Here is a 24,551-nt window from a genome sequence, read left to right on the forward strand (position 1 = left end):
CATGCAAACAAAATAGAATGAATCTCAATCACAGAATTACATAATACTGGTGTCTAGGGAAGTGGTTCCTAGCCGGTGGGTTGCGGGAAGTTACGGATTTTATGTTTAGCCTAAGTATAGGTAAAGATTGTTTGTATATACTTTTTCTTTCTTTTAGTTTAAAGATAGGCATTCAAAAGTGTATAATTGGAATAGATGGCATTGGGTGGTCGCGGATCGGTAAGCGGTTTGAGAAAGGGATTGTGAGAATAAAAATGTCGGAAACTGTTGGTCTTGTTTGTCCTGGCAACGATTCGATTCGAAACTAATTTCGCTAACTTTACCTGAGCCGTTTGTCGCCCCTAAGTGGCTGAAACGGACGCTTAAATCTTTATGATATATATTATATGGTCTAGTGTCCTTAGCCTTATTCATTCTGCAGAGATACAGAGAGAGAGAGTGAGAGAGAGAGAGAGGCAGAGACAGAGGGAGGGAGAGAGGAGAAAGGAAGAGAGAAGGAGAGAGAGGGGGGGGATGGGAGAAAGGTAGAAAGAGAGTAAGAATGAGCGAAAGAAAAAGAAAGGGAGAGAGATGCACACAAACACATACACACACAATCACACATACACACACACATACATATATATGTATATATATGTATATATATGTATATATATATATATATATATATATATATATTATATGCATATACAAAAATGCCATACGTATGCACATGCATCCACACACACGTACCAACATATATATATGACCCAGCCTTGAGTTCCCCAGTCCCTTCCAGATCCCTTAATCTGGTGACTAAGTAGCGTAACGTTCTATGGAATGGGAAAAAACGTCTTGACAAGGTTAGCATAATGCCAGCCGCGGCCACGGCCAGTGTCAAGTGAATGGCTGGGGCGGGAGGGGACAGGGTTCAGGGTAGAGGGTAGAGCGATTGTGGGTGTGGGTAGAGGAGTGGGCTTGGGGGTGGGCGGAAGGGGAGGGGAAAGGGATTTCGATGCCAGGTAGAGATAGAAGACGACGAGGCAGTTTGAAGTAGACGGAGAGGGTAGTTAAGATGAGAGGTTTGTGGGATAATATAATGGAATATAAATCGAAGATATTACCGATTGCTTAAGATTTTAAGACACGGAACGATTATAGAAAATCCGTGAACGATGAAATTCGGCCGAAAAGAAGACCGAGTTTAACCGTCAGTCTCCATGGCAATGCCAGGATTATGAATATGAGGACAGAAGGGGAGGGAGCTGAGTGAAAGTCATCAGAGGGGTAAAAAAGGGAAGCCTAATTGATAGGGAAGGGGTTCAAGAAGGGCAGTTAAAAAAAAATAAAAATAAAAGAAAAAGAAAAAGCAGATGACCCCCAGACCAAAAGGTTAGCTTGAAGGGTTTTCTGTGGGGTTAGAGTGCAGAGGAACAAACCTCGTGGAAATGTTATAGAATTTGTGAGCATGAGGGAAGGTGGAGGGTTAAATCGATCGCCATTAAGCTGCCGCGGGTTCCAGGAGCTGATGAAGGGCGGGTGGCAGGGGCTTGTAAAAGGCCATGGGCGCAGCGATTGGAAAAATGCGGGCGTGGCGGCGAGGCGAGGAGGTCGGGAAGGAAAGAATAAGGAAAAGAGAGGGTTAAAAAACGGACGAAAAAAATAAGAGAGGGAGAGTGAAGGGTTTGGCGAGGCCCGGTGGAGGCTGTTCTCAGGGTGTCCTTCCCCCCCTCTCCTCCTTTTCTTGCCCTGTAGATTATCCTGTAGATTCCTTCTGTTGTATTTTACGATTGTCCGATATGCATAGGAGGGCTGTGGTCCTCCCAACCAATGATCGGCCCTAACCTTCTATTGGAAAGATTCTGATATCTTCCATACATAAATATGTAATGTGTTGGCCTATATGTAAATATGCGCGCGCGCGCGTGTGTGTGTGTATATATATATATATATATATATACACGCACATATATGTGTATATATATATAATAAATATATAACTATACATATAAATATGTATACATATATACACTCACAAACATACACATATATATGTATATGTATGTATATATATATATACTTATATATACATATACATATAAATATTTATGCATTTATACATGTTGACAGACACACATACATATAGGCCAATATATATATATATATATATATATATATATATATATATATATATATGTATGTATATATATATACATATATATATACACAAATACACAGCTAGACAAATATTGATATCCATACTTAAATGTATGTTTATATATATATATAAATAGATAGATATTGATATACATACATAAATACATATGTATACATATATATATGTATACGTATTCCTTCATCTATATATACCTTTTATTCATATATATGTCTGTGTGTTTGAATTCAGTGGCGTCGGTTTAGAATGCAGGGAGGGCACAGTGACTCATGGAAGGTGATAAAAATACGGCAGTGCTGAAAAAAACAGGGGTCAGGACCATTTGATGCCTGCAAACCGTGACGCGTGTTTCAATATGTGTGTGTGTGTGTGTGCACTCAAGGATTCTTTGACTTTATCATTGTGACAAACTTCAAAGGCATTGTAATAATCAAAACTGGGGAGGCAATATATAATGAAAAAATCTCCAAAAGAGCAATTTTAATTTAACCGGTGAATTCTTGGATAAAATTATATATGTATATTTATTTATATATTCATATATGTACAATTACATCGATAGCTATATGCAATTAATACACATTTCTTACTACACCCCGGCCACTCCATTAAAGCCAAAAACATGAATGGGTAGCTGGCCAGACGGATGAGATGACCTCGACTTGACCTGCCTCTCGCCGGCTATATAACGCGGAGACACACGCTGACCTACACATTCCTCTTCACTTCGTCCCACCATGAAGATTGTAAGTTTCGTGCCACTTCTTAGGGTCATTTAATAGAACTTTAAGAGTATCAGCTACTTGGAAGGTTTTTTTCTTCTTTTTTGAGGGGGGATAAGTGTTATAATTACATATAAAGATATACATGATAATTATAGTATGGTAATAATATCTTTAGAATTATATAATGATGGATATGAAGCATGATTTTCGACTGTTGGTATGGATTCAGCAAATGTTTACACTGTATTAAAATCCTTTTTAGGCCGTCGTTCTCGCTCTGCTGGCCGTGGCTGTGGCCGACAAACTGCCCTTGACCAACCCCCCCGTGGCCATCCTCCGCAGCAGCCAAGTCAACCCCGACGAGAACGGCGCCCACAGCTCCGACTTCGAGGCCGAGAACGGCATCGTGTTCCAGTTCTCTGGCAAAGAGGCTGAAGAGGGCGGCGCCAACATGGTCGGATACTTCAGGTAAGACAATATTGGAGTTCGATGTTACCCAAATCTTATATCTTTGAAGACATGCAAAAGTGCAATGAATACGACCATACGATTCAAAAAGGATATTTCTTCTCGTCTCATGCTCCTGGATAATGTAAAGTTTTAATCTGTTCATTCCTTTTCCCAGCTACCCCCAGGAGGACGGCTCTCTGGCCGAAGTCAAGTTCGTGGCCGACGAGAACGGCTTCCAGCCCGAGTCCTCCCTCCTGCCCGTGGCCCCCGCCTTCCCCCACCCCATCCCCCAGTTCGTCCTCGACCAGATCGAGTTCGCCCGCCTCGAGGACGAGCGCAAGGCCCTTGAGTCTCAGGAGGAATAATTCAAATGCCAACATTGTATATTCGGATATTTTATGCAGTCATATTTATTTTCTAAACCGACATGAGTAAATATGTAAATTATTCTTATGTACTCTATCATTGCCCTTATTGACGAATTCTGTCTGTTCATCTATTTTCCTCTCTCACATGCAGATATATACACACTCACACATACACACGCACGTACGTACACGCATCCTCAAATATACAAAAATAGGAACATTACAGACATGAAGAAAATATCAAACGACGGTTTAAACGTTCTCTCTCTCTCCCTCTCTCTTTCTTTCTTTTTTATTTATTTATTTATTTATTTATTTTTCTCACTCAATCATCGAAAGAAGATAAAGAAACAAGATTTCTTGATAAACACTGGACAAAGAGGATGAAAGACGTAGATCCTCGACAATCATACACTTACTTCCTCCTTCTCCCTCCACCTTCTTGCTTTTTATCTGACCAATAATCAGGAATTCCGTTTCCTTTGTTATATGTGAAACAACTCAAGTCGAGAAAGATTATTTTTTGTATCAATATTCATTCTTAGTGTTAAATGTCAAGCACAGGAACGCATTTCCCGACGGTAGCAACGTGACGAGGCACAATGGGAGGGGGAGAGAGAGGGCAGGAAGTGCCACAGGGAATTGTTGGGTAAATATGACATATTTAGTATAGTTATAAAGAAATGTACGAATGAAGAGATAAATGAAGAAATGAAAAATATAGAAATAATGTACTGCATATTCAAAGAATATGAAAATAAATGGAAGGATAAATAAAGAATATGATAATAAATGAAAGGATAAACAAAGAATATGAAAATAAATGAAAGGATAAATAAAGAATATGAAAATAAATGAAAGGATATGAAAGAATATGAAAATAAATGAAAGGATAAATAAAGAATATGAAAATAAATGAGAAAATAAAAAAAGAATATGAAAATAAATGAAAGGATAAATAAAGAATATGAAAATGAATGAAAGGTTAAATAAAGAATATGAAAATAAATGAAAGGATAAATAAAGAATATGAAAATAAATGAAAGGATAAATAAAGAATATGAAAATAAATGAAAGGATAAATAAAGATATGAAAATAAATGAAAGGATAAATAAAGAATATGAAAATAAATGAAAGGATAAATAAAGAATATGAAAATAAATGAAAGAATATGAAAATAAATGAAATGATATGAAAGAATATGAAAATAAATGAAAGGATAAATAAAGAATATGAAAATAAATGAAAGGGTAAATAAAGAATATGAAAATAAATGAAAGGATAAATAAAGAATATGAAAATAAATGAAATGATATGAAAGAATATGAAAATAAATGAAAGGATAAATAAAGAATATGAAAATAAATGAAAGGGTAAATAAAGAATATGAAAATAAATGAAAGGATAAATAAAGAATATGAAAATAAATGAAAGGATAAATAAAGAATATGAAAATAAATGAAAGGATAAATAAAGAATATGAAAATAAATGAAATGATATGAAAGAATATGAAAATAAATGAAAGGATAAATAAAGAATATGAAAATAAATGAAAGGATAAATAAAGAATATGAAAATAAATGAAAGGATAAATAAAGAATATGAAAATAAATGAAAGGATAAATAAAGAATATGAAAATAAATGAAAGGATAAATAAAGAATATGAAAATAAATGAAAGGATAAATAAAGAATATGAAAATAAGAGAATGATAAATAAAGAATATTGAAAACCCCAATAAGTCATATATTTATTCGAGTATTTGATTTCTGGCCGACAGCCATAAAAAAAATTAAATTCATTTCCACTAGTCTCTCTCAAGTGTTAAGTGAATATGAATGGATGAATGAATAAATGTCTGCAAAATGTACCAGTGAATGAAACACCTCGATCAGTTTCGTTCAATTTCCAAATATTGTAGAAAATAACGTTAGAGAGACTAACTGTTACCGTTATATTTATCCATTGTTTATAGATCCTACAAGTAACGTTACATTATGGTGTCGTTTTGTATACGTCCAGTGCTTTGAAAAAGAAAAAAAAATAAGTTTAAAGAGAAATGATTTAGATTCAATATAATCTATAATCATATCTAACTAGATAATTCGCCACAAATCATATGTGTATCGTTTGTTGAGTGAATCCTGTTATTTTACAGTGATTTTTTATACAATGGACATTAAAATAGAAATATTATAACCAGTTTCGCTTAAAAAAAATACAGTTGCCAAACGCATTATTTGGGCAGCAATTCTCAGCAACATATTTGTTTTGTTCTTCCTTGCTTCCTGAGATTTCCCTCCCATCTAGGATAATTCTAATGTTCCTTCTTCACGCATGAGAGAGGATAGAAAAATATCCTGAGATTTTTTAGGACGTCGGTTCCTCAGGCTAATTTTCTCTCATTTTTTGTCCCCAAAAGTCACAAAAATATAGGATTTTTTTAGCATTCAGTATGTACTTCCACTGATACTCGTATTGACTTAAGCAACACCTTAGGTTAAAATTATACAATACTGTCATGCAAGAAATAATCATTAATTATAATGTGTTCATAACATCGGCTGGCATATTCCATATTGGGACAGTAAGCCAATGAAGTTTCATGAATTCTCCAGCAGCACAGACTCAGAATCGTATAGTTTCTTTGTTCTCTTTTTCTTTTTCTTTTTTCTTTTTTCTTTTTTTTTTTTTTTTTTCTTTTTTAGCGTACTGGCACTCTAGGATTGTTTGACTATATTAAGTGACAAACATCAAAGGCATTGTAATTATTCAAACTGTAGACGCAACATATAAAACAATGACTATACGCAAAATCATAATATTCAAAAGTGCGACCTGAATTTATCCGGTATATCCTTTGAAAACGCAATTACATAGATAACTATTCCCATTAATACACATCTCTTACTACACCCCGCCACTCCTTTGAAGCCAAAATCATGAATGGGTAGCTGGCCAAACGATGATATGACCTCGACTTGACCTGCCTCTCGCCGGCTATATAACGCGGAGACACACGCTGACTTACACATTCCTCTTCACTTCGTCCCACCATGAAGATTGTAAGTTTCGTGCCACTTCTTAGGGTCATTTAATAGAACTTTAAGAGTATCAGCTACTTGGAAGGTTTTTCTTCTTCTTTTTTGAGGGGGAATAAGTGTTATAATTACATATAATGAAATATATGATAATAATAGTATAGTAATAATATCTTTAAAATTATATAATGATGGATATGAAGCATGATTTTCGACTGTTGGTATGGATTCAGCAAATGTTTACACTGTATTAAAATCCTTTTTAGGCCGTCGTTCTCGCTCTGCTGGCCGTGGCTGTGGCCGACAAACTGCCCTTGACCAACCCCCCCGTGGCCATCCTCCGCAGCAGCCAAGTCAACCCCGACGAGAACGGCGCCCACAGCTCCGACTTCGAGGCCGAGAACGGCATCGTGTTCCAGTTCTCTGGCAAAGAGGCTGAAGAGGGCGGCGCCAACATGGTCGGATACTTCAGGTAAGACAATATTGGAGTTCGATGTTACCCAAATCTTATATCTTTGAAGACATGCAAAAGTGCAATGAATACGACCATACGATTCAAAAAGGATATTTCTTCTCGTCTCATGCTCCTGGATAATGTAAAGTTTTAATCTGTTCATTCCTTTTCCCAGCTACCCCCAGGAGGACGGCTCTCTGGCCGAAGTCAAGTTCGTGGCCGACGAGAACGGCTTCCAGCCCGAGTCCTCCCTCCTGCCCGTGGCCCCCGCCTTCCCCCACCCCATCCCCCAGTTCGTCCTCGACCAGATCGAGTTCGCCCGCCTCGAGGACGAGCGCAAGGCCCTTGAGTCTCAGGAGGAATAATTCAAATGCCAACATTGTATATTCGGATATTTTATGCAGTCATATTTATTTTCTAAACCGACATGAGTAAATATGTAAATTATTATTATGTACTCTATCTTTGCCCTTATTGACGAATTCCGTCTGTTCATCTATTTCCCTCTCTCACATACAGATATATACACACTCACACATACACACGCACGTACGTACGAGCATCCTCAAATATACAAAAATAGGAACATTACAGACATGAAGAAAATATCAAACTACGGTTTAAACGTTCTCTCTCTCTCCTCTCTTTCTTTATTTATTTATTTATTTATTTATTTTTCTCACTCAATCATCGAAAGAAGATAAAGAAACAAGATTTCTTGATAAACACTGGACAAAGAGGATGAAAGACGTAGATCCTCGACAATCATACACTTACTTCCTCCTTCTCCCTCCACCTTCTTGCTTTTTATCTGACCAATAATCAGGAATTCCGTTTCCTTTGTTATATGTGAAACAACTCAAGTCGAGAAAGATTATTTTTTGTATCAATATTCATTCTTAGTGTTAAATGTCAAGCACAGGAACGCATTTCCCGACGGTAGCAACGTGACGAGGCACAATGGGAGGGGGAGAGAGAGGGCAGGAAGTGCCACAGGGAATTGTTGGGTAAATATGACATATTTAGTATAGTTATAAAGAAATGTACGAATGAAGAGATAAATGAAGAAATGAAAAATATAGAAATAATGTACTGCATATTCAAAGAATATGAAAATAAATGGAAGGATAAATAAAGAATATGAAAATAAATGGAAGGATAAATAAAGAATATGAAAATAAATGAAAGGATAAACAAAGAATATGAAAATAAATGAAAGGATAAATAAAGAATATGAAAATAAATGAAAGGATAAATAAAGAATATGAAAATAAATGAGAAAATAAATAAAGAATATGAAAATAAATGAAAGGGTAAATAAAGAATATGAAAATAAATGAAAGGATAAATAAAGAATATGAAAATAAATGAAAGGATAAATAAAGAATATGAAAATAAATGAAAGGATAAATAAAGAATATGAAAATAAATGAAAGGATAAATAAAGAATATGAAAATAAATGAGAAAATAAATAAAGGATATGAAAATAAATGAAAGGATAAATAAAGAATATGAAAATAAATGAAAGGATAAATAAAGAATATGAAAATAAATGAAAGGATAAATAAAGAATATGAAAATAAATGAGAAAATAAATAAAGGATATGAAAATAAATGAAAGGATAAATAAAGAATATGAAAATAAATGAGAAAATAAAAAAAGAATATGAAAATAAATGAAAGGATATGAAAGAATATGAAAATAAATGAAAGGATAAATAAAGAATATGAAAATAAATGAAAGGATAAATAAAGAATATGAAAATAAATGAAAGGATAAATAAAGGATATGAAAATAAATGAAAGGATAAATAAAGAATATGAAAATAAATGAAAGGATAAATAAAGGATATGAAAATAAATGAAAGGATAAATAAAGGATATGAAAATAAATGAAAGGATAAATAAAGAATATGAAAATAAATGAAAGGATAAATAAAGAATATGAAAATAAATGAAAGGTTAAATAAAGAATATGAAAATAAATGAAAGGATAAATAAAGAATATGAAAATAAATGAAAGGATAAATAAAGAATATGAAAATAAATGAAAGGATAAATAAAGAATATGAAAATAAATGAAAGGTTAAATAAAGAATATGAAAATAAATGGAAGGATAAATAAAGAATATGAAAATAAATGAAAGGATAAATAAAGAATATGAAAATAAATGAAAGGATATGAAAGAATATGAAAATAAATGAAAGGATAAATAAAGAATATGAAAATAAATGAAAGGATAAATAAAGAATATGAAAATAAATGAAAGGATAAATAAAGAATATGAAAATAAATGAAAGGATAAATAAAGAATATGAAAATAAATGAAAGGATAAACAAAGAATATGAAAATAAATGAAAGGATAAATAAAGAATATGAAAATAAATGAAAGGATAAATAAAGAATATGAAAATAAATGAAAGGATAAATAAAGAATATGAAAATAAATGAAAGGATAAATAAAGAATATGAAAATAAATGAAAGGATAAATAAAGAATATGAAAATAAATGAAAGGATAAACAAAGAATATGAAAATAAATGAAAGGATAAATAAAGAATATGAAAATAAATGAAAGGATATGAAAGAATATGAAAATAAATGAAAGGATAAATAAAGAATATGAAAATAAGTGAATGATAAATAAAGAATATTGAAAACCCCAATAAGTCATATATTTATTCGAGTATTTGATTTCTGGCCGACAGCCATAAAAAAAATTAAATTCATTTCCACTAGTCTCTCTCAAGTGTTAAGTGAATATGAATGGATGAATGAATAAATGTCTGCAAAATGTACCAGTGAATGAAACACCTCGATCAGTTTCGTTCAATTTCCAAATATTGTAGAAAATAACGTTAGAGAGACTAACTGTTACCGTTATATTTATCCATTGTTTATAGATCCTACAAGTAACGTTACATTATGGTGTCGTTTTGTATACGTCCAGTGCTTTGAAAAAGAAAAAAAATAAGTTTAAAGAGAAATGATTTAGATTCAATATAATCTATAATCATATCTAAGTAGATAATTCGCCACAAATCATATGTGTATCGTTTGTTGAGTGAATCCTGTTATTTTACAGTGATTTTTTATACAATGGACATTAAAATAGAAATATTATAACCAGTTTCGCTTAAAAAAAATACAGTTGCCAAACGCATTATTTGGGCAGCAATTCTCAGCAACATATTTGTTTTGTTCTTCCTTGCTTCCTGAGATTTCCCTCCCATCTAGGATAATTCTAATGTTCCTTCTTCACGCATGAGAGAGGATAGAAAAATATCCTGAGATTTTTTAGGACGTCGGTTCCTCAGGCTAATTTTCTCTCATTTTTTGTCCCCAAAAGTCACAAAAATATAGGATTTTTTTAGCATTCAGTATGTACTTCCACTGATACTCGTATTGACTTAAGCAACACCTTAGGTTAAAATTATACAATACTGTCATGCAAGAAATAATCATTAATTATAATGTGTTCATAACATCGGCTGGCATATTCCATATTGGGACAGTAAGCCAAGGAAGTTTCATGAATTCTCCAGCAGCACAGACTCAGAATCGTATAGTTTCTTTGTTCTCTTTTTCTTTTTTTTTTTTTTTTTTTTTTTTTTTTTTTCTTTTCTTTTTTAGCGTACTGGCACTCTAGGATTGTTTGACTATATTAAGTGACAAACATCAAAGGCATTGTAATTATTCAAACTGTAGACGCAACATATAAAACAATGACTATACGCAAAATCATAATATTCAAAAGTGCGACCTGAATTTATCCGGTATATCCTTTGAAAACGCAATTACATAGATAACTATTCCCATTAATACACATCTCTTACTACACCCCGCCACTCCTTTGAAGCCAAAATCATGAATGGGTAGCTGGCCAAACGATGATATGACCTCGACTTGACCTGCCTCTCGCCGGCTATATAACGCGGAGACACACGCTGACTTACACATTCCTCTTCACTTCGTCCCACCATGAAGATTGTAAGTTTCGTGCCACTTCTTAGGGTCATTTAATAGAACTTTAAGAGTATCAGCTACTTGGAAGGTTTTCCTTCTTCTTTTTTGAGGGGGAATAAGTGTTATAATTACATATAATGAAATATATGATAATAATAGTATAGTAATAATATCTTTAAAATTATATAATGATGGATATGAAGCATGATTTTCGACTGTTGGTATGGATTCAGCAAATGTTTACACTGTATTAAAATCCTTTTTAGGCCGTCGTTCTCGCTCTGCTGGCCGTGGCTGTGGCCGACAAACTGCCCTTGACCAACCCCCCCGTGGCCATCCTCCGCAGCAGCCAAGTCAACCCCGACGAGAACGGCGCCCACAGCTCCGACTTCGAGGCCGAGAACGGCATCGTGTTCCAGTTCTCTGGCAAAGAGGCTGAAGAGGGCGGCGCCAACATGGTCGGATACTTCAGGTAAGACAATATTGGAGTTCGATGTTACCCAAATCTTATATCTTTGAAGACATGCAAAAGTGCAATGAATACGACCATACGATTCAAAAAGGATATTTCTTCTCGTCTCATGCTCCTGGATAATGTAAAGTTTTAATCTGTTCATTCCTTTTCCCAGCTACCCCCAGGAGGACGGCTCTCTGGCCGAAGTCAAGTTCGTGGCCGACGAGAACGGCTTCCAGCCCGAGTCCTCCCTCCTGCCCGTGGCCCCCGCCTTCCCCCACCCCATCCCCCAGTTCGTCCTCGACCAGATCGAGTTCGCCCGCCTCGAGGACGAGCGCAAGGCCCTTGAGTCTCAGGAGGAATAATTCAAATGCCAACATTGTATATTCGGATATTTTATGCAGTCATATTTATTTTCTAAACCGACATGAGTAAATATGTAAATTATTATTATGTACTCTATCTTTGCCCTTATTGACGAATTCCGTCTGTTCATCTATTTCCCTCTCTCACATACAGATATATACACACTCACACATACACACGCACGTACGTACACGCATCCTCTGTTGTTCAAATATACAAAAATAGGAACATTACAGACATGAAGAAAATATCAAACGACGGTTTAAACGTTCTCTCTCTCTCCCTCTCTCTTTCTCTCTTAATTCATTGATTTATTTTTCTCACTCAATCATCGAAGGAAGATAAAGAAACAAGATTTCTTGATAAACACTGGACAAAGAGGATGAAAGACGTAGATCCTCGACAATCATACACTTACTTCCTCCTTCTCCCCTCCCCCTTCTTGCTTTTTATCTAACCAATAATCAGGAATTCCGTTTCCTTTGTTCTATATAAAACAGCTCAAGTCAAGAAAGATTATTTTTTGTATCAATATTTATTCTTAGTGTTAAATGTCAAGCACAGGAACGAATTTCTCGACGGTCGCCGCGGGACGAGACAATAGGAGGGCGAGAGAGAGGGCAGGAAGTATAACAGGGAAGTTGTTGGATTATGTTAGGTAAATATGGCATACATTCAGTAAGAGTTAGAAAAAATGTATCAATAAATAGATAAATGGATAAACGAAGAATATAGAAATGAATGAATACATGAAGGATGTAAAAATGAATGAGTAGAGTAGAGATGAAGAATGTAAAATTTGTGCGCTTTCAACGGAACGACCTGTAACGCGATCCTTGCATTCTTCGTGTAGCGCACAAACGCTACGGTCTCGAGAGGCAACACGCCTAGCAGACTTCTCGTACGTTGTTTACAGATTTTGTAGGCTGTCAATAAATATTTTTCACTTTGGATTCTACTGCATGAACTTTTAAGATTAATTGAAAGCTTGTGGACACTCCTTGACTGGTATTTGATTACATATTCAGCTAAGCAAAGGATGTTAAATATGAATAATAATAATAATAATAATAATAATAATAATAATAATAATAATAATAATAATAATAATAATAATAATAATAATAATAATAATAATAATAATAATAATAATAATAATAATAATAATAATAATAATAATAATAATAATAATAATAATAATAATAATAATAATAATAATAATAATAATAATAATAATAATAATAATAATAATAATAATAATAATAATAATAATAATAATAATAATAATAATAATAATAATAATAATAATAATAATAATAATAATAATAATAATAATAATAATAATAATAATAATAATAATAATAATAATAATAATAATAATAATAATAATAATAATAATAATAATAATAATAATAATAATAATAATAATAATAATAATAATAATAATAATAATAATAATAATAATAATAATAATAATAATAATAATAATAATAATAATAATAATAATAATAATAATAATAATAATAATAATAATAATAATAATAATAATAATAATAATAATAATAATAATAATAATAATAATAATAATAATAATAATAATAATAATAATAATAATAATAATAATAATAATAATAATAATAATAATAATAATAATAATAATAATAATAATAATAATAATAATAATAATAATAATAATAATAATAATAATAATAATAATAATAATAATAATAATAATAATAATAATAATAATAATAATAATAATAATAATAATAATAATAATAATAATAATAATAATAATAATAATAATAATAATAATAATAATAATAATAATAATAATAATAATAATAATAATAATAATAATAATAATAATAATAATAATAATAATAATAATAATAATAATAATAATAATAATAATAATAATAATAATAATAATAATAATAATAATAATAATAATAATAATAATAATAATAATAATAATAATAATAATAATAATAATAATAATAATAATAATAATAATAATAATAATAATAATAATAATAATAATAATAATAATAATAATAATAATAATAATAATAATAATAATAATAATAATAATAATAATAATAATAATAATAATAATAATAATAATAATAATAATAATAATAATAATAATAATAATAATAATAATAATAATAATAATAATAATAATAATAATAATAATAATAATAATAATAATAATAATAATAATAATAATAATAATAATAATAATAATAATAATAATAATAATAATAATAATAATAATAATAATAATAATAATAATAATAATAATAATAATAATAATAATAATAATAATAATAATAATAATAATAATAATAATAATAATAATAATAATAATAATAATAATAATAATAATAATAATAATAATAATAATAATAATAATAATAATAATAATAATAATAATAATAATAATAATAATAATAATAATAATAATAATAATAATAATAATAATAATAATAATAATAATAATAATAATAATAATAATAATAATAATAATAATAATAATAATAATAATAATAATAATAATAATAATAATAATAATAATAATAATAATAATAATAATAATAATAATAATAATAATAATAATAATAATAATAATAATAATAATAATAATAATAATAATAATAATAATAATAATAATAATAATAATAATAATAATAATAATAATAATAATAATAATAATAATAATAATAATAATAATAATAATAATAATAATAATAATAATAATAATAATAATAATAATAATAATAATAATAATAATAATAATAATAATAATAATAATAATAATAATAATAATAATAATAATAATAATAATAATAATAATAATAATAATAATAATAATAATAATAATAATAATAATAATAATAATAATAATAATAATAATAATAATAATAATAATAATAATAATAATAATAATAATAATAATAATAATAATAATAATAATAATAATAATAATAATAATAATAATAATAATAATAATAATAATAATAATAATAATAATAATAATAATAATAATAATAATAATAATAATAATAATAATAATAATAATAATAATAATAATAATAATAATAATAATAATAATAATAATAATAATAATAATAATAATAAAAATAATTAAGATAATAATAATAATAATAATAATAATAATAATAATAATAATAATAATAATAATAATAATAATAATAATAATAATAATAATAATAATAATAATAATAATAATAAAAATAATTAAGATAATAATAATAATAATAATAATAATAAAAATAATTAAGATAATAATAATAATAAAAATAATTAAGATAATAATAATAATAATAATAATAATAATAATAATAATAATAATAATAAAAATAATTAAGATAATAATAATAATAAAAATAATTAAGATAATAATAATAATAATAATAATAATAATAAAAATAATTAAGATAATAATAATAATAATAAAAATAATTAAGATAATAATAATAATAATAATAATAATAAAAATAATTAAGATAATAATAATAATAATAATAATAATAATAATAATAAAAATAATTAAGATAATAATAATAATAATAATAATAATAATAATAATAAAAATAATTAAGATAATAATAATAATAATAATAATAATAAAAATAATTAAGATAATAATAATAATAATAATAATAATAATAATAATAATAATAATAATAATAATAATAATAATAATAATAATAATAATAATAATAATAATAATAATAATAATAATAATAATAATAATAATAATAATAATAATAATAATAATAATAATAATAATAATAATAATAATAAAAATAATTAAGATAATAATAATAATAATAATAATAATAATAATAATAATAATAATAATAATAATAATAATAAAAATAATTAAGATAATAATAATAATAATAATAATAATAATAATAATAATAATAATAATAATAATAATAATAATAATAATAATAATAATAATAATAATAATAATAATAATAATAATAATAATAATAATAATAATAATAATAATAATAATAAAAATAATTAAGATAATAATAATAATAATATAAATAAGAACACAAAAAGCAACGACAATAGCAATGACATCAACATAAACAATGAAAATTACAAAAACGAATTTGATAATGACATCTGCGTGGACGGCACCCAAGACAAACAAAAACGAAAGTACACGTACACCATATCAGGTAAAGAACAAGCCAAGGGTAGAGGGGTAACACGCACTTTATAACTGAATGATCAACTATGGCATGACCTCGGGTCGACCTCTCTCTCTGACTATATAACTCGGGTGCACACATACGCCGGCACATTCTCACTCGCAACCTCTCAACATGAAGGCAGTAAGTTTTCTAACAGGTCCTTCAAATACGTATTGGTTTCACTTTTAGACAGTCTTTGCATACACATAGTTCATATTAGCCATTTTACATGATGCAGTTTTTCCCACAGTTCCTGCAGATATAGACATATTGCATCTTTGATATAATTCAATGCCGAAGTAATTCTCGTCTCTTCGGAGAAATTATAGATTTGCAATGGAGTATTTGGCTATAAATCATTTCTCTTACCTTCTATTGACATTCCTCTCAAGGTCATTGTTCTCGCTCTGCTGGCCGTGGCTGTGGCTGACAAACTGCCCTTGACCAACCCTCCCGTGGCCATCCTCCGCAGCAGCCAAGTCAACCCCGACGAGCTCGGTGCCCACAGCTCCGACTTCGAGGCCGAGAACGGCATCGTGTTCCAGTTCTCGGGCTCTGAGGGTGTCAACGGCGGAGCCAACATGGTCGGATCTTTCAGGTAACGGCTGTGAAAGTTATGTCTCTCTCTCTCTCTCTCTCTCTCTCTCTCTCTCTCTCTCTCTCTCTCTCTCTCTCTCTCTCTCTCTCTCTCTCTTCCTTTTACAAGCGGAATACCTGTCTAACTGCGAAACCTCTAACACTCGACCTCTCGCCTCCCAGCTACCCCCAGGAGGACGGCTCTCTGGCCGAAGTGAAATTCGTGGCCAACGAGAACGGATACCAGCCCGAGTCCTCCCTCCTGCCCGTGGCCCCCGCCTTCCCCCACCCCATCCCCCAGTTCGTCCTCGACCAGATCGAGTTCGCGCGCCTCGAGGACGAGCGTAAGGCTCTCGAGGCTCAGGAGGAATAATCCGAAGCCTTAACATAAGATATTGTGATAATTCATATAGTGATATGAATCGACTCCGTGGCGAGAAGTATTTATTTAATACATCATCATGAATTAATATATCTGTTGTTTTTATACAGTTAATCCTTTCCCTGGCCGAGCATTCCGCCAAATGCTTTGAAAAGGAATTCTACAATGACTCATGTCAACACATTTGTTTGTCTGCTTACCCGTGTCCCTGTGTAACAGGCTTAACCAATGTTCAAAGACATGATTTTATGGTTATGTTTATTCATAAACGTTTGGAACTGAAACAAACAGAATAACCAATATTCAAATGTTTAGGCCAATTATAAGTTTCATTTGAAGGATTCCACATCAAAATAATAATGAAGCATATATATGTGGCATAAATATTGTCAAAGCGAACAAATCAAACGGAAAGCACAAGTTATATACGCACAAGGATAATAACAAAACATGTAAAGTTATGAGAATATCCAAAGTTTGTTCATAAACAGACGATACTGCACTTGCCAACGCAATACCGCAATGTCAGCATCAGACGTGAAAAAGTATAATAAAGATATGCATATGATACAATAAATAGCATAGCGATAGAAAGTGATTGGAATATAAAGGACTTTAAAATATAGTCAAAACGTAAATTGCTGTCATATTTGTGCATTTTCACACCGAATCAATTTATCAGACAAATTATCTATTATCAAAAATATCTTAAAGTATCTGAACATGTTACGCAGAACAATCAACAACAACAAGAGAGATGAACTGATGACCAATAAGAGTTTCCATCCCTGAAATATCCACAAGGGACCTTTACATAGGCGCGAGCCAGTGATAATTGCCAATTAGTCTGAATGTTTATTTTGGTAAATACAAACCACCTTGCTACAAAGAACATCAAATAGAGTCAAATAAGTGTATTTCTCATCCACGTGATTCCCTTGGTCAGTCCTGTACCTTTATTAACAGTGTTATCGTATAACAATGACATCGTATAGAACAAAATGTGTGAATGAGATTGAATATCTTCACGGTCCAAGAGATGTATTTCTGACGAAGATATAATCGAAACCGGTCAACTCCTTCTCTTGCATTGTGGAAATATTCATTCTCATTCATACCTTTTATATATTTGTCGCAATTAATAAGATTCGTACCAAAGGTGACCAAAGCTTAAATATCAGTTGTAATATCACTTGGCACTGGTGCGATAACATGGGCTGAATTTTCATGTCATGATCACACTTTAAGACACTGTTACCGACCGCCTTCTTGTTGGAATGTTGCGACTCAGGTGCGCTTAGCCAGTGTTATGTAACCTGGTTATCTAACCCAGAGGAAAAGGTCGACTTACGGTCAGCATAATTGTTCATCGATATATTCTCTTTGAACGTCGGTATATAAGCTGGATTAGCTACTATACCCTGTTCATCCTCTGCCTCCTCGGTTCTGGTAGTAATGGTGTATAATGATAAAACATAGATATTATGATTGTAACGGCAGTTGGTGGTAGTATTAGAAGAATGTGTGTTTGTGTGTGTGTGTGTGTGTCTTTTGTGTTGTGTTGTGTTGTGTTGTGTTGTGTTGTGTGGCGTGTGTGTGTGTGTTCGTCTGTGTGCCTGTTTCTGTGTGCCGGGGACTGAATATACCCGCATGTGTGTGCCAGGAAAATTGTTAATACATGGATAAAACAAAAGGGACTTTTAAATTTTCCATATTGCCCTTGATGCATTACTTATATGTTGCCATTTTTAGATACATCTGTATGAGCTGAACACTTTCACACGGGCCTGAGTATTTGAAATTTATAGCTCATTTTTAATTCCTCGGATGTACAGTTTATTGCAAAGAGCAACGTTGTGCTGTGAAGTTAAATCCCTGTTTTCAACAAAATCAAATCCAGAAGATTAAATAATTGTTTTGTGCTTTAGGTCACGTAACTAATTCTCTCTCTCTCTCTCTCTCTCTCTCTCTCTCTCTCTCTCTCTCTCTCTCTCTCTCTCTCTCTCTCTCTCTCTCTCCTGGATAACTTAGTAAACTTTGTTCTATCTACGATATCGACTAGGTATCATCCACCCCTGTCTAGTATGGTGACAAGCTGATCATTCCTCACTGTCATAACACTAAGGATTGGCTTTTACCCTGTGTTGATTCAGTTTCATCCAAAGATCACTTTTCTCCTGATTAACAAACTGGAATAAAATCATTATCCTTCGTCGATGTGTGTGTGTGTGTGTGTATGCAAGTATATTCATACATATGTGTGTATGTGTGTGTGGGTATAAATAAATGAATAAATATATATATATATATATATATGTATGTGTGTATGTGTGTGTGTATGTGTGTGTGTGTGTGTGTGTGTGTGCGTGCGCGTGTGTGTGTGTGTGTGTGTGTGTGTATGTGTGTGTGTGTATGCATGTATATAGATATTTTTATGTATGTATATATGTATATATATATGTGTGTGTGTGTGTGTGTGTGGATACATATATGTATGCACACACACACACACACACACACACACACACACACACACACACACACATATATATATATATATATATATATGCATTATGTATATATGTAGATAAATAGAAAGACAAATAAAGACATAGATAGATAGATAGATATACTTGTATATATACCTACATTGATATAGATATATACATTCATACATATATACATATAAACATACACACACACACATTTTTTATGCTTTACTCTGAAAATTATTCATTTCTTCAGCGGCAAATGAATCGTAGTTATAATTAATAATGCTGAAGCTATAAGCCAAAGTTATGTTCTGATTCATCAAATGATTACATTAGCAGCAACTGTTAGTAATAAAAAAAACTAATGACACTTTGCACGTAATTACTATCTCTTGTCTGTAAGATTCTCTTTTCCCCATTTTATCAAAATTAATTTCTGAAGATATTTTGCATTCGGGAGTACTTTCTTTAGCACAGAAATTCCATACAATAGATAATTCAAATTCAAATTCAAATTCAAACACTTTATTCCACTAATTACAATGAGTATTACATTTATAGATATGTTGTTTACATTATGTAATAGGATGTTATATACATATATATTGTACAGTGCTTGTTTAACAAGATTAGATAGAACATTGATATCCCAGATAACTGAAATTTCGTACTTGGCTAGATGTTCACACGCCTGATGTCATTGATATTTCAGTAGATGTTCTTTCACTTTTGTTTTAAATGTTTTTTGGTTGGAGATATTTCTAATATTTTCTGGTAGTTGGTTCCAGATCACCAGTCCTCGGATTTGCATATTTCTTGCCCCGGTTTCTGTATTCGATCTTTTGATATATAAGGAGTTATTTTGCCTTGTAAGGACACCTGTTATGTTACCTGTTGTTTGTACAGGTAATAGCCAATTTGGGTAATTTCCTTGTATTATTTTATGGATCAGAATACACGTGTCATATTTGTGTTTCTGTTGTACTTTTAGCCATTTTAGTTTGTTTATATGTGGTGTGATGTGGTCATATTTATTTAAATTTCCCAGTGCTACTCTTGCCGCGAAGTTCTGTAGTTTCTGTGTCCTTTGTATTTGTGTTTTGTTTGTGGAGCCCCAGATGTTAAGACAGTAGTTAAGGATACTAAGTGCTAGTGTTTGTATAACAGCAATTCTTGTTTCTGTGGGTATTTTATTTTTTATATGATTCAAGTATATCAGTGTGCCCATTACTTTTCTGTAGATGTGATCAATGTGTGTCTCGAATGTCATGTATCTGTCTACGTGTACCCCTAGGTTGTTTACTGTTGTGTTGGGTTTGATGAAGCAACCTTGGAAATCAATAACTGTATCTGTGGGTATTTTTGCTATGTTCTGACGGCTGCCAATGAAAATACATTGTGTTTTTTGTGAATTTAGTTTCAGGCCATTCATATCGAAGTAATTTTTTGCTTCTGTTAGGGTCTGTTTAGTCTTTTCTATCAACTCATTTAGATTGTCTACAGAGGCAGCGTGAAGAAATTGAGAGTCGTCGGCGTACTGAACAAGAAGACAGTTTTTTGCAATTGATGACAAATCATTTATGAATATAGTAAATAAGATTGGGCCAAGGATTGAGCCTTGTGGAACACCGAACGAAACTGATTGCATTGATGATACTTTTTCATGGATTTTGACTGATTGAGTTCTCGCGGACAGGTAACTTTTGAACCAGAAATTATCAATTTCGTGATTTGTTAGTTTGTTTACAAGTAATTCATTCTACACAATTCTTGTGTAGAATGTTGCAATGATAATGATAATAATAGTAATGATAATAATAATAATAATAATAATAATAATAATAATAATAATAACAATAATAATAATAATAATAATAATAATAATAATAATAATAATAACATAAATAATGATAATAATAATAATAATAACAATAATATTAATAATAATGACAATGACAACAACAATAATAATAATAATAATCATATAATGACACTGATAATAACAATGATGATAATAATAATAATAATAATAATAATAATAATAATAATAATAGTAATAATGATATTAATAATAATAATAATAATAATAATAATGATCATAATAATATTGATCATAATAATAATGATATTGATAATAATAATAATAATAATGATAATATTAATAATAATAACAATAACAAAAATAATAACAATAATAAAAATGATGATGCAATAAAAGATGAGGCAACGGATTCGAAAATTAATTTCCATTCTCGCGTCGCACCTCGCCATTTCAGATTCCAGAAATAAAATGCGATATTGCATTCATTGGTGATCGTGTTATGTAGCTGCCCGTGGCTGCCTTCATATCGGGAGGCAGAAGGACTGGATGAATAGATTCAGACTCACCAGAATTTCGGAACATCTCTCTATTCATCTGTCTATTTCTGTTTATATATACTGTGTGTGTGTGGGGGGGGGTGTATGTCTGTCTGTCTTTCTCTCTCTCTCTCTCTCTCTCTCTCTCTCTCTCTCTCTCTCTCTCTCTCTCTCTCTCTCTCACTCACTCACTCACTCACTCACTCACTCACTTACTCTCTCTCTCTCTTCCTCTCTCTCTCTCCCTCTCTCTCTCTCCCTCCCTCTCTCTCTCTCTTTCACTCTCTCTCTCTCTCTCTCTCTCTCTCTGTCTCTCTCTCTCTCTCACTCTCTCTCTCTCTCTCTCCCTTTCTCTCTCCCTCCCTATCTCTCTCTCCCTCCCTCTCCCTCTCCCTTTCTCTCCCTTTCCCTCTCCCTCTCACTTCCCTCCCTCCCTCTCCCTCTCCCTCTCCCTCTCACCTCCGCTTCTAATCTAACCCTCTTTCCCCCTTCCCTCCTCCCCCTCCTCCCTCTCCCTCTATGCTATAAACCCTAATCCTTTTATGTCCATACCATAGGCTGACATTCCCTCCTCGTTATCTCACACCCAGATCTTTATTCGAGTAATTGTGACTTTTGCCTGAGGGGAGAGAGAGGTCTACGGGGAGGCACAGATCTCGCCAAGACGGAGAATTCTGGGTAGGTGGATATTTATGAGAATGTGTAGAACATCTAAGAGAATTTGTAGAAATTTATGAGAATGTTTATGAGAATGTAGAAAATTTATGAGAATATTTATGAGAATGTGTAGAAAAAATAGGAGAATGCTTATGAGAATGTGTAGAAATTTATGGGGATGTTTATGAGGATGTAGATAATTTATGAGAATGTGTAGAAAAAATACGAGAATGTTTATGGGAATGTAGAAAATTTATGAGAATCTTTTCCACACATCTCGCAATGAATTATTTGCAACGTGTAATATTAGACAAATAATTGAAGAAACACTCGATGTTTGGAGAAAAGGAGGAAAACATTGAGTGTATTCTTGGTATTTTTTCCATTTTTTTTCTGTTTGGGAAATATCGGATTTTCCTCTTTTTTCTCTCTTTTTATTATCGACTTTTACCTTATTCTAAGTATCGGAATAATACAAATACTTTACAAATATCCATCAGTTCACAGAGATTGCAAACCGTAGCAGCTGATGCGTGCAATCGGAAGCAGGAAGTGACAGACAGACGTAAGGAAAAAGTATGCGGTCTTAGAAAAGTCACAATTTAGTAGAAACAGGCTGCGATTAATGGCAGGAGTGTTTCGCTCGATGTGTCTGTCTGTCTCTGTCTGTTTGTGTGTTTTCCTTTCTCTCTTTGTGTTGGTCTTTCTCACTCTCCCCCTCCGTTTCTCTCTATCTATCTCTCTATCTCTCTATCTATCTATCTATCTCTCAATCTATTTATATATCTATCTATCTATCTATCTATCAAACTATCTATCTATCTATCTATCTATCTATCTATCTCTTAAGTTATATGTTTTCTGAAAACAATTATCTGCCACGAATCTCGGGGACAATTATCTTCATAGTTTTGATGCCAGCGTAAGAGGCTATAAATCTTTTTATAGAGAGGATCCAAAGATCGCAGATTAATGTTAAAATTTGGCTTAGATAGTTAATCACACCAAGATTCTTCCTCTGGTCCTGCCCTCTATTTCTCCTTCGTTTTTATTTTTCCTTTCTTTCTTTTATTTTACGTCTAATTAAAATACTTAATATAGTTTAAGTAATAATGTAAAGATTTATTAACAGCGATGAGAGAGGGAGACGGAGAGAGAGGGGGAGTAGGGCGGAGGGAGGGAGGGGGGGAGACAGATATATAGACAGAAATATCGAGAGACAGAGAGAGAGAAAGAGAGATAGTAAAACAGACAGACAGACCGAGAAAGAGAGGAAAATAGGGCCAGACAGATAGATAGAGAGAGAGGGGGGGGGGGCAGACAGACAGACAAACAGACAGAGGCAGAGAGACAGAGAGACGGAGATAATCAGACAAGGAGAGAGAGACAGAGTGCGAAAAAAGAGAGCCTTCCCCCCCCCCCCCCCCCAGCCATCCCTTTAAAAAATGTCCGGAGAAAGTCCAACGCATCCACGCTTGAGTGACCAGGGCGGACTCCCCGGTTACCAGGTATTCTCACAACGACGGCCGGGTAACTTTTTAGCGTCTTGCTGTCGTTTTTCACCCTCGAAGGTCACGCGCAAGGTCAGGGTCTTTGGGCGAAGGTCACGGCTGAAGATGGGGGCGGGATGGGGAGGGAGTGTGTGTGTGTTCTCTCTATTTCTCTCTCTCTCTCTCTCTCTCTCTCTCTCTCTCTCTCTCTCTCTCTCTCTCTCTCTCTCTCTCTCTCTCTCTCTCTCTCTCTCTCTCCGTCTCTCTCTCTCTCTCTATTCTCACTCTCTCTCCCTCCACCCCCCACCTTCTCTCTTCTCTCTTATTCGTATAATATTACTACTACTATAACTACAATTAGGACCTTGTAA

At 31.5% G+C, this 24,551-nt stretch overlaps 4 protein-coding genes across 4 annotated transcripts; all 4 read left to right on the forward strand.

The window, feature by feature from the left end:
* The first annotated feature begins 2,892 nt into the window (after nucleotides 1–2,892).
* On the forward strand, nucleotides 2,893–3,751 carry LOC125035100 (cuticle protein AMP4-like). The gene is made up of 3 exons (XM_047627255.1): nucleotides 2,893–2,901; nucleotides 3,143–3,348; nucleotides 3,506–3,751. Exons 1-3 carry the CDS (start codon nucleotides 2,893–2,895, stop codon nucleotides 3,693–3,695), a joined length of 405 nt encoding a protein of 134 aa, XP_047483211.1. The 3' UTR covers nucleotides 3,696–3,751.
* Nucleotides 3,752–6,756: 3,005 nt separating this feature from the next.
* LOC125035107 (cuticle protein AMP4-like) lies at nucleotides 6,757–7,645 on the forward strand. Its single transcript, XM_047627268.1, has 3 exons — nucleotides 6,757–6,765; nucleotides 7,008–7,213; nucleotides 7,371–7,645. The coding sequence occupies exons 1-3, from the start codon at nucleotides 6,757–6,759 to the stop codon at nucleotides 7,558–7,560; spliced, it is 405 nt and encodes a 134-aa protein (XP_047483224.1). The 3' UTR covers nucleotides 7,561–7,645.
* A 3,534-nt stretch (nucleotides 7,646–11,179) lies between these two features.
* On the forward strand, nucleotides 11,180–11,983 carry LOC125035113 (cuticle protein AMP3-like). The gene is made up of 4 exons (XM_047627282.1): nucleotides 11,180–11,188; nucleotides 11,431–11,636; nucleotides 11,794–11,824; nucleotides 11,912–11,983. Exons 1-4 carry the CDS (start codon nucleotides 11,180–11,182, stop codon nucleotides 11,981–11,983), a joined length of 318 nt encoding a protein of 105 aa, XP_047483238.1.
* Nucleotides 11,984–16,336: 4,353 nt separating this feature from the next.
* On the forward strand, nucleotides 16,337–17,273 carry LOC125034087 (cuticle protein AMP4-like). The gene is made up of 3 exons (XM_047625731.1): nucleotides 16,337–16,366; nucleotides 16,618–16,823; nucleotides 16,985–17,273. Exons 1-3 carry the CDS (start codon nucleotides 16,358–16,360, stop codon nucleotides 17,172–17,174), a joined length of 405 nt encoding a protein of 134 aa, XP_047481687.1. The 5' UTR covers nucleotides 16,337–16,357; the 3' UTR covers nucleotides 17,175–17,273.
* Nucleotides 17,274–24,551: the final 7,278 nt, after the last annotated feature.

This window comes from Penaeus chinensis, chromosome 2 (genome assembly GCF_019202785.1).
Source record: "Penaeus chinensis breed Huanghai No. 1 chromosome 2, ASM1920278v2, whole genome shotgun sequence".
Lineage (NCBI taxonomy): Eukaryota > Metazoa > Arthropoda > Malacostraca > Decapoda > Penaeidae > Penaeus > Penaeus chinensis.

Coding starts and splice junctions, on each gene's coding strand:
- LOC125035100 (XM_047627255.1), top strand. Junction 3,349..3,505: donor AACATGGTCGGATACTTCAG/GTAAGACAATAT, acceptor TCCTTTTCCCAG/CTACCCCCAGGAGGACGGCT.
- LOC125035107 (XM_047627268.1), top strand. Junction 7,214..7,370: donor AACATGGTCGGATACTTCAG/GTAAGACAATAT, acceptor TCCTTTTCCCAG/CTACCCCCAGGAGGACGGCT.
- LOC125035113 (XM_047627282.1), top strand. Junction 11,637..11,793: donor AACATGGTCGGATACTTCAG/GTAAGACAATAT, acceptor TCCTTTTCCCAG/CTACCCCCAGGAGGACGGCT. Junction 11,825..11,911: donor AGGACGGCTCTCTGGCCGAA/GTCAAGTTCGTG, acceptor CCCATCCCCCAG/TTCGTCCTCGACCAGATCGA.
- LOC125034087 (XM_047625731.1), top strand. Junction 16,824..16,984: donor AACATGGTCGGATCTTTCAG/GTAACGGCTGTG, acceptor CTCGCCTCCCAG/CTACCCCCAGGAGGACGGCT.